The following is an 11415-nucleotide window of genomic DNA, read 5'->3' as shown; positions in this document are numbered from 1 at the left end:
GGGAGCACAGGCTCCGGACGTGCAGGCTCAGTGGCCATGGCTGACGGGCCCAGCCGCTCCGCGGCATGTGGGATCCTCCTGGACCAGGGCACGAACCCGTGTCCCCTGCATCGGCAGGCAGACTCTCAACCACTGCACCACCAGGGAAGCCCCCTTTTTTTTTTTTTGATTGAGGAACGTTTTAATAATATCCCCTTTTTTTTTTCCTGTAGGTTTTCTCAAATAATGATGAAGGCCTTATTAACAAAAAGTTACCCAAAGAACTTCTTTTGAGGTAAGTGTAGATAAACTTTAAAGATTTCAGATATGATTCAGTCATCAAGTTCCAAGACAATCTTCTTTCTCACTGTGAGTCCATAGCTTAGAAAAACAGACAGAATTAGCCTAACTGACTTTTTGTTTTTGTTTTATAGAATGCTGTTCAGCTTGTTGTTAAATTTTACTTGGTCTAATCCAGAATGTACTAAGTATGTACGTAGCATTGGTCTGGATTCTTTTTGTAATGTGGTAAGTATTGTAATAATCCTCAGTAGGTGCCACTGTTTGGGTATTAGTAGGTTATCTCAATGTAGTCAGTAACACGAGGAGAGATTATTAAGGTTGTGAGCTCCTGAAGTCATAGACATTTAGATGTTTTCTGATCAATAATTACACTATATGTTCTTACTGAACACTTAAAATGCTATCAGCCCAAATATTGATGTTTTTATTCACTTTATGAGAATTATGTGCTAAGTGACACTAGTATAGAACAGGCTTTTTGTGCTTTATTTTTAGCATTACTGAATATACAGTTAATGGTATTTTGCTTGTCGTTTTGGGAAGTAAAGCTATCAACCAACATTTGTTGAACCTAAGGCACTGCAGTTTCCTTTAGTACTCTGCAAGCATCAAGCAAATCTTATTTAATTTTGGATGTTATATTTTAATTGTTAACAAACAATTAATACATGTACACATGGTAATCTTTGAGTGGCATTTCCCAAACTCTTCATATCACTGATATTTCACAAAACAAAACAAAAAAACAGGTTTTGTGATCAAGTAAGTATGGGAAAAACTGGGTTAACAAAACCAGTTTCTTTACTACATGACCTCTCAGAGCCCTAATAGGCTAATATGCATGGTGATGCTCCCAAATGAATAATTGTGGCATTTCAGACTTACTGACCATGGAACGCTTTTAATATTCCTTGGAAAATTTTTTGGGAAATGCTTATATATAGTAAGAGATTGAGCAGCTTACTATGTTCCCTGGCTGTGCTAAATCTCATTTTAACATTTAGGGGATGAGTATGAATGTGTGTTTTGTTTACATGTTGGAATCCATCACACAGTCGCTCTATAAATGCCACGGATTGCTCACCTTTTCCACCTTGTATTTTAGACTTTTGTTCTTGAGTCAGGAATGCGGTGAAGCCTTAGGGTCTTTGTGGTGGTGATCACATTTTAGGGGCTTCAGGGTGGCATTTCATTAGTCATCAGGTGTTGTTTGACACTGTTGCCGTGAGCTCATTCTACTCAATTAATAAAGAAGAAAATTAATTCATGGCAGGATCACGTGAAAAATACAGCAGTTATGTTTTATTTCAACAAAATAAATATTTGTTTAATTAAGAGAGAACATTCTTTGGCATTTTAGACCGTTTTAAAGTTAAGGAAGTGGTAACAAGGAAGGGATGATCTGTTTATCACATAAAACCAGAGGGTCTTAATCAAGCATCGTAAGCTGTTAGAACCAGCGTGGTTAGGGTGGGCTGGCTGTTACTGTGTAGTGGTCGGCGATGCCATCCACAACAGACCACAGAGTGAGTGATGTTTCCCAGAATTGTGCAATGTTTCATTCTTGATCTGAACATTTTTCTAGCACAGACATCAAACTGTAATGTGAATATGTCATTTTTACCCTGGGGACTCATAACCAGCTTCAGGCCAACCCACGTTAGTCATTTAACACTGGAGTGTGATTAAACTCCACCCTTCTCCTGAATACTGCTGCTATTTTGACTCAAGGCTGCTAACTTAATATTCTTTCCCTTTTGGTAGGGTTAGCTTTTATACTTTACTCAGCCATGGTACTGTTTCTACCTACTGACCAAAAAGGGCCGGGGTGGGGGGTGGGGGCGGGGCGGGTGTTGGAATTACGTCACTTTCCGTGCTAGTGTGATTACTGAACTGCCGTTTTAGAAATATTAGTTCTTTTAAACATCCATGATGGACCCAGCTTTCAAAAATCCTGGAGTTATAGTTTTTGAATTATGCTAAGGCTCATACATAGATCATTTTTAAAAAAGAATTGTCATTTGGGAGCAAATGTTCATAGATTTGCATTCCCACTTCTGTTCTAATTTTGGAGTCTGTAAAGGGAATTTAAATTTTAAAGTACTGCCACAACAGGTCTTCTCTGACTCTTCAGTCTCAAAACTAACTCTAGCCAGATATTTATTTTTGTTGGTCTTTAAATCATTTCTGCCATTTTACTCTCAGACTTTCTATTCTCAATAGTAGCAGCTCTCCCCTTTCCCGGCTACCCTTTTTAAGCAAAATTTTGAAGAAGGGTTTGAGCCAGGTTACCAAAGCAGACATCTTCATCGTTCGTTAATTCCACAACAAAGTGAGTGAGTGCTACAAATTCCCCACCTCATGGAACTTAAGTGTTGATTGGTTTGGCTAAGATAAATGATGTCTTCATACTTTCAGCCTGTATTAGGCTTACATTTTTACTTCATATAGTAGACTTCTTTGTGACAGAGCAGACTGTTGTTCCTGTTCTCGTTGAATTCCTATTTACTTTCAGTCTTACTTCATCAATAGGTGTGAATTCCTTGAGTTCATAATAATCTTATTTGCTTGCAGCCAAGGTCATTTTCTCTTCTGCCATTTTTTACTGCATCTGTTACCACCCTCTTAAATTCTCTGCTAGCTTCCATTACTGATCATATCAAGTGAAGCTTCAGCTTACCCTCTGGAACTGTTAACAAACCTGGAACTATGTGATTTTTTTATTTTTATTTTTTAATGTTTATTTATTTATTTATTTTGGCTGATCCTGGTCGTAGTTGCGGCACTCGGGATCTTCGTTGCGGCACTCGGGATCTTCGTTGCGGCATGCGGGATCTTTTAGTTGCAGCATGCTGACTTCTTAGTTGTGGCATGCATGTGGGATCTAGTTCCCCAAACAGGGATCAAACCCAGGCCCCCTGCGTTGGGAGCGTGGAGTCTTATCTACTGGACCACCAGGGAAGTCCCTGGAACTATGCACTTTTCATCTTTCTATATCACTTTGAATCCACTCAGAAAAATCTGAGTTTTTTTTATGTGATCATCTTATTGCTAGTTTTAAGACTACCCGATATTATTAATTCACAGGTCCCTTCTGCTACCCATTTTTAGTTTGTTACTTAACAAGCTTTTACATTTGCTTTTTCTATCCAGCTTTCACTTACAAATTAAAGATATTCGAGTTCTCCCTCTCTACCTTTCACTCTCACACAGTTCAACAGATAGTTTGTAATTTTACTGTTCCTGGGGAGTCAGTTATATAATGCTTATAACAATGGGAATATGTTGTTTGTTGTAATCTGTGTATCTGTTAGTGAGTTGGGTTCTCCTTGCATGTATTTGTCCTCGTTGTTATTGTCTGTATTACTTTTGGAGCCAAACTTGCTTGAGATTTCAGCTCTCCCCATTTACTAGTTGTGTGACCTTAAAGTGACTTCACTCTCTGGGCCATAATTTCCCAAATCTGTAATAGTAATAGTTCTTACCTTAGGGGGTTGTTGGCTGGCTCTGAGTACCTGGCGTTCAATAAATGTTAAATAAATGTTATCTCTTATTATTATTTTTAAAAAATATTTATTATTTATTTATTTGACTGCGTCAGGTCTTAGTTGCAGCATGCAGAATCTTTCGTTGCAGCACGCGGGCTTCTCTCTAGTGGTGGCATGTGGGCTCTCTAGTTGTGGCACAGGCTCTAGAGTGCACAGGCTCAGTAGTTGTGGTGTGCGGGCTCATTAGTTGCAGCACATTGGCTTAGTTGCCCCGCAGCATGTGGGATCTTAGTTCCCCAACCAGGGATCGAACACGCGTCCCCTGCATTGGAAGGTGGATTCTTAACCACTGGACCACCAGGGAAGTCCCTCTTATTATTATTAATTAATATCAATTTTGGATCTCTGAATACTTAATAAATACTGTTGACAGTGCAGTTGGTTTTAATACAAACAACTGAAAAAAGCAAGCTGTCCTGATATGGATCTTAACATATGCTACTGCTAACAGTCTCAGTAAAATACCTGATTATTAAGTAAGTTAATGTAGCCCGGTGCTTCATTTCATCAACCTACACTAATTCAGTCTCAATGGAAATTGCATACTACCATCTGACATTAAACTGACAACTACTGGAGCTTGAGCAGAATAGTGGTGGTATTATGACAACTGTTAAGTATTTTGTATTATAAAAAAGGCAGTCTCTTGGAAGGAGCCATTCCTCTTTTGAGAAAAGTCTTATTTGAGCAAATATTGGCTCACAACTCAGATTATAAATTTTAATATTAATTTGTTTGACCTTAAGTTTTTACTTCTGTTATGGTTGCTCTCAAGTGCTAGTGATTAAATGAAAATGCATGTAAACTTCATAGGAATAGGGAGTGCTACATGCAGTTAATATTTTAAAACGTTCTGAGAAGACATGGCTCTTGTTAGTAATAAATAATAAAGAAACCTCTTATTAGACATATTTTTAAAAACTAAATCACTGTTATCTATATAATTTTCTTTCCTTGTAAAATGCATGTGGGGGGCTTCCCTGGTGGCGCAGTGGTTGAGAGTCCGCCTGCCGATGCAGGGGACACGGGTTCGTGCCCCGGTCCGGGAAGATCCCACATGCCATGGAGCGGCTGGGCCTGTGAGCCATGGCCGCTAAGCCTGCACGTCCGGAGCCTGTGCTCCGCAGTGGGAGAGGCGACAACAGTGAGAGGCCCACATACCGCAAAAAAAAAAAATGCATGTGGGGACTTCCCCAGTGGTCCAGTGGTTAAGACTCCGAGCTTCCAATGCAAAGGGTGCGGTTTCGATCCTTGGTTGGGGAACTAAGATCCCACATGCCGTGCGGCATGTCCAAAAAAAAAAAAAAGTATGTGGATCCATGACAAAATTAAATCCTGATCATATTTGTTGGCTTGATGAAGGAAGGTTTGATTGCCTCAAACAGGAGAGGTGAGGCTAATCATTTTGGGCAAATGAAATCAACTACATAATTACCTATAATTTGGCAGTTTTACTAGTTTGCTAGGGAAAATTATAAAATGACAGTAAAATTACAAGCTATTTGTTGAACTGTGTGAGAGTGAAGGATAGAGAGGGAGAACTCGAATATCTTTTAATTTATAAGTGAAAGCAGGATAGAAAAAGCAAATGTAAAAGCTTGTTAAGTACAAACTAGAAATGGGTAACAGAAGGGATCTGTGAATTAATAATATTGGGTAGTCTTAAAACTAGCAATAAGATGATCAGATGAAAAAAAAAACTCATAGATTTTTTTTCTGAGTGGGTGTTCTTGCCTGCTGGTTGGTTGCAGAACTCCATGGACTTTTTCAAGGACTGGTACTTACACCTCCTGCTGCCTGTGATGCCTTATATATATTCCAAGGCAGCCTAACAGGTAAGATGATCTTTTGGGGGTACATATTACGAATTCATGTTTAAACATCTATGCAGATGTTTCTTTTTTGTTAAAGAGGTTGTTTTGGTTTGTTCATTTTTATTGTTATTTATTTATTTATTACCGTGCATGAGGACCAAATTAACGTGTTGAAATCAGATGCAGAAGCTTAAAGGCTCTTCCTCTGTATACTATTATGTACTATTTTAGGGTTGACATCTAAGTCCACATCATGGCAGAGGCAAATCTTCCTTAGTCTCGGTTGGGGTTATGCTTATACATTAGAACTCTGATGATGCCTTTGGATTTTTAAATCTACATTGAGGTGGCATGAAACACCAGTAGAGCTCCACAGATAGGAAGGATGGAACTAGTACATTCTACTCCAGAGCTTTATCCCTGGAAAGTTATATTAGAGACCTGTTAATTTAAAAGCTGTGAATTCAGTAGTTAAAACAGAAAAGATTGGGAAGTTTGATTCTTTGAATAGTAAAATATGGCAAAATATACCATACCAAAGATAAACAGCATAGTGGTAGGTGAAATAATTTGAATACACATTATAAGCAAAGGCTGTCTTCTTCAACATACACGCACACACACACACACGCACACACACACACATACATCAGTTCTTAAAAATTATTAAGAATGAGGTGGATTAGCTCTTAGAAAAAGTTTGAAGAGGGTCTGAACAAAGGGAGAAATACAAATGGCCAATAAATGTATGAAATTCCACTCGCTCCGAGTGTAATTGCTAGGGGTCATAGACTGTACAAGTATTTAACTTCATATAGTAATGTTTTTCCAAAGTGGTCTTATCAATTTGCGTTCATACAAACAATGGCTAAGAGACTCAGTTGAGTTGTTCCTTTCAAAAATTTAGTGTTTTTGCATGTCTTAAGTATAGAATAGCATCTCATTGTGCTCTTATTTGAATTTCCCTGAATTGTAGTAATGTTGAGCATCTATTTGTATGTTTATCAGTCACATGTATTTCCTCTTCTGTGAGATGCTTGTATATATTTTTTGCTTTTTGGGTTGTTACTGGTTTGTAGGAGTTGTTTTCTTTCCCTTTCTTGTTTTTAATACTACTGTATCATCTACATCTTTTCATCCAGTTTTTTCAAATAGTGTCTCCATTTGATAATCTTTGTAAGAGGATAATTTGGGGTTTTAATGATTAAAACAAGTATTTTATTCACTGTGATTATTATTATTGTAACTTTCTATTTTTTAATTTCTTTTTTATCTTACTAATTTTGCTTCTCTCCTCCTTAAAACCTTTCCTGTTGCCTTTAGTGTAAAGTCCACGCAAATTGTTATGACTTAAATTATTCTCCCAGAACTGTCCACTTATTATCTCTTACTCTATCTCATCTCTCACTCTTTTCCAACTTCCTTGTAAACTCTGGCAACTCTGAGTTACTTCCAGTCCCTGAAAATGTCGTTCTCTAATTTGTTCTCTCCCATGTTCATTCTCCTTCTTGAAAGTGCCAATTTTTTTAAAAATTCATTTTTTATTGAAGTGTAGTTGAATTACAATGTGTTAATTACTGCTGTACAGCAAAGTGATTCAGTTATACATATGTGTACATTCTTTTTCATATTCTTTTCCATTATGGTTTATCACAGGGTATTGAATATAGTTCCCAGTGCTATACAGTAGGACCTTGTTGTTTATCTATTCTATATATAATAGTTTGCATCTGCTAATCCCAAACTCCCACTCCATCCCTCCCCTCCCCCCCACCCTTGGCAACCACAAGTCTGTTCTCTCTGTCCCTGATTCTGTTTCTGTTTGTAGATAGGTTCATTTGTGTCATATTTTAGACTCCACATATGTGACATTATATGGTATTTGTCTTTCTCCTTCTGACTTACTTCCCTTAGTATGATAATCTCTAGTTGCATCCGTGTTGTTGCAAATGGCATTATTTCATTCTTTTTTATGGCTCCATTGTATATATGTACCACATCTTCTTTATCCATTCATTTGTTGATGAGCATTTAGGTTGTTTCCATGTCTTGGCAATTGTGAATAGTGCTGCTATGAACATAGGAGTACATCTGTCTTTTTGAATTGTAGTTTTGTCTGGATATATGCCCAGGAGTGGGATTGCTGTACCCCATTGTACCATTATCATATGGTAATTCTGTACTTAGTTTTCTGAGGAACCTCCATACTGTTCTCCATAGTAGCTGCACCAACTTGCATTCCCACCAACAGTGTAGGAGGGTTCCCTTTTCTCCACACCCTCTCCAGCATTTGTTATTTATAGAAAAAGTGCTAATCTTTTGCTCACCCCTTCTTTCACCTAGTTCAACCTAAGGCTTTCCCTAAGTTTAGGGCCATGTTCTCTCCCTCTTGAGTGTGTATATAGGTTCTTTAAACATGTTATAATTTCTTGTGTTTGTCCTGGATTTTATGTTGCATAACACAGTAAATCTAATCTTTTTTTTTAAATTGATATTTTATATATATATAAATATAAATATATAGTTGACATAGGTATACAATATAATGATTTGATATTTGTACATACTGCACAGTGATCACCACAATAAGTCTAGTTAACATCTGTCACCGTACATAGTTACAGTGCTTTTTTTCTTGTGAGGAAAACTTTTAAGATTTACTCCCTTAGCAGCTTTCAAATATGCAGTACAGTGTTATTACCTGTAATCACCATGCTATATGTTACATCCCCATGACTTATTCATGTTATAACTAGAGGTTTGTACCTTTTGACTCCCTTCACCCATTTTGCCCACCCTCCCACCACCTCTGGCAACCACAGATCTGTTCTCTGTATCTATGAGCTCAGTTTTGTTTTGTTTTTTAATCTAGATTCCACATATAAGTGAGATCATATGGTATTTGTCTCTCTCTGTGTGACTTATTTCACTTAGCATAATACCCTTGAGGTCCATCTGTGTTGTCACAAATGGCAAGATTTCATTCTTTTTTATGGCTGAATAATTTTCATATATATATCTGTATCTCATATTTTTCAATCCATTCATCCATTGATAGACACTTAGGTTGCTTCCATATCTTGGCTGTTGTAGATAATGCTACAGTGAACATGATAGTGTGTATCTTTTGGGTTATGTTTTCATTTTCTTCAGATAAATACCCACAAGTGGAATTGCTGGATCATATGGTAGTTCTATTTTTAAATTTTTGAGGAACTGCCATACTGTTCTCCATAGTGGCTGCACCAATTTATATTCCCCCTAATAGTACCCAAGGGTTCCTTTTTCTCCACATCCTTGCCAATACTTATTTCTTGTCTTTTTCATAGTAGCAATTCCAGTAGGTGAGAGGTGATATCTCTCTGTGGTTTTGATTTTCATTTCCCTGATGATTAGTGTTGTTGAGCATATTTCATGTACCTCTTGGCCATTTGTGTGCCTTCTTTGGAAAAATGTCTATTTAGATCCTCTGCCCATTTTTAATTGAATATTTTTTTTGCTATTGAGTGGTATGAGTTCTTTATAGATTTGGGGTATTAACTCATCAGATATATGGTTTGCAAATATTTTCTCCCAGTCAGTAGGTTGCCTTTTCATTTTGTTGATGGTTTCCTTTGCTGTGCAGAAGCTTTTTAGTTTGATATAGTCCCATTTGTTTATTTTTGCTTTTGTTGCCTTTGCTTTTAGTGTCAAATCCAAAATATCATCTCCAAGACTTAGGTCAAGAAGCTTACCCTCTGTGTTTTCTTCTAGGACTTTTATGGTTTCAGGTCTTACGTTCAAGTCTTTTCATCCATTTTAAGTTAATTTTTGTGGTTGTAAGACAGGAGTCCAGTTTCATTCTTTCACATATGGCTGTCCAGTTTTCCCAGCACCATTTATTGAAGAGACTGCTCTTTCCCCATTGTATGTCTTGGCTCCTTTGTCATAAATTAATTGACCATATATGTGTGGGTTTGTTCCTGGGCTCTTTATTATGTTTCATGGATCTGTGTATCTGTTTTTATGCCCAGAACATTGTGTACATTAGTATATATGTGTGTATGGGAGTATGTGTATTGGGCATGTTTATTTGTATATGGGAATGTATCTGAATGTGTACTTATGTGTGAGTATGCATATGTATGTCTGTGTGTGTGAGAACATTCAAGGCAGAGGAAACAGGTTGCAAAAAATCATGCTGTATTTGGGAAATCTTGCACAGTTTAGTTTCCTTCTACTCTTGGCCCATATATATATTTATTTGTGCTTAGTTGGAAGTGCATGGAACATAGCATTTTCCTCTGAGCTTTTTCCTACCTAACATTTAATGATCACTCTCCCCTATTACCACATACTTTTCATAATTACCACTTCAATGGCTGCTTAATAGTCCATGGAATTTATAAGTCATGATTTACTTAACCTTTTTGTTGCTTTTTAAAAATTTTAGATAATGCTGAAATAACCACTTAAAATTTTTTGTTTTGTTGAATTATTTCTTTATGATAACTTCCTGAAGAGGAATTACTGGATCAAAGGAGGAGAACGTTTTTACAGCTCTTGATAAAGCCAGTGTTTCCAAAGGTGGTAACAGTTTTTAAAAAATACGTATTTGACATATAACATTGTATAAATCTAAGGTGTACAACATGTTGATTTGGTACATTTATATATTGTAATATGATTGCCATTGTAGTGTTAGCTACCTACGAACACCACATAATTATCATTTATTTTTTGTGATGGGAATAATTAAGATCTAGTCTCCTAGCATGTTTTGTCTTAATACTACAGTATTGTTGTCTATAATCACTATACTGTTTATTAGATCTCTAGGACTTATGTATCTACTAGTTGCAAGGTTGTTGTATCCTTAAACAGCATCTCTACTATTACCCCTCCCCCCAGACCCTGGTAACCACCATTTTACTCTGTTTTTATGAGTTTGTCTTTTAGGTCCACATATAAGTGATATCGTATAGTATTTGTCTTTCTCTGACTTATCTTACTTGGCGTAATGTCCTCAGAATCCATCCATGTTGTCACAAAGGGCAGAATTTTCTTCTTTCTCATGGCTGAGTAATATTTCATTGTATGGGCCTCCCTGGTGGCGCAGTGGTTGAGAGTCCGCCTGCCGATGCAGGGGATACGGGTTCGTGCCCCGGTCTGGGAGGATCCCATATGCCGCGGAGCGGCTGGGCCCGTGAGCCATGGCTGCTGAGCCTGCGCATCCGGAGCCTGTGCTCCGCAACGGGAGAGGCCACAACAGTGAGAGGCCCGCATACCACAAAAAAAAAAAAAAAAAAAAAAAAAAAAAAATATTTCATTGTAAGTATTACCACATCTTTATCTGTTAATCGGTTGACAGGCACTTACGTTGTTTCCATATCTTGGCTCTTGTAAATGATGCTGCAGTAAACATGGGAGGCCATATATCTCTTCAGTATCCTGTTTTTATTTCATATACCCAGAAGTGGAATTGCTGAATCATATGGTAATTCTATTTTAAATTTTTTCAGGAACATTCATATTGTTTTCTGTAGTAGGTGAACTAATTTACATTCCCACCAACAGTGTACAAGCATTCCCTTTTCTCTACATCCTCTTGTCTTCTTGATGACATTGGTTTTATTATTTTCTATTTTTTTGTTTTCTTTTTTTAACAATTTCCACTCCTAGCTTTTTAAATCCCATTCTTTGTCTTTCTTTGGGTTAACTGTGTTTTCTTTAGCTTGCCTAAGTTGGACATTTAGCTCGTTATTTTTCAGCTCCCTCATCTAATAGTAGAT

General features: G+C 37.2%; 1 protein-coding gene across 1 annotated transcript in view; it reads left to right on the top strand.

Annotated features, from left to right (window-relative positions):
* Positions 1-469: 469 nt before the first annotated feature.
* The window catches only part of FBXL2 (F-box and leucine rich repeat protein 2), a gene marked incomplete at both ends in the record, with an annotated part of 63602 nt that continues 52656 nt past the window's right edge, over positions 470-11415 (top strand). Inside the window, one exon of the mRNA XM_079713719.1 lies at positions 470-507. Coding sequence (XP_079569845.1) covers positions 470-507 — 38 coding nt within the window. The remainder of the gene's footprint in view (positions 508-11415) is intronic.

Source organism: Hyperoodon ampullatus, assembly GCF_949752795.1.
Source record: "Hyperoodon ampullatus genome assembly, chromosome: 10".
In the NCBI taxonomy this organism is placed as follows: Eukaryota; Metazoa; Chordata; class Mammalia; order Artiodactyla; family Ziphiidae; genus Hyperoodon; species Hyperoodon ampullatus.
The sequence above is the reverse complement of the archived record's forward strand: the minus strand, read 5'-3'. Positions and strand labels throughout refer to the sequence as shown.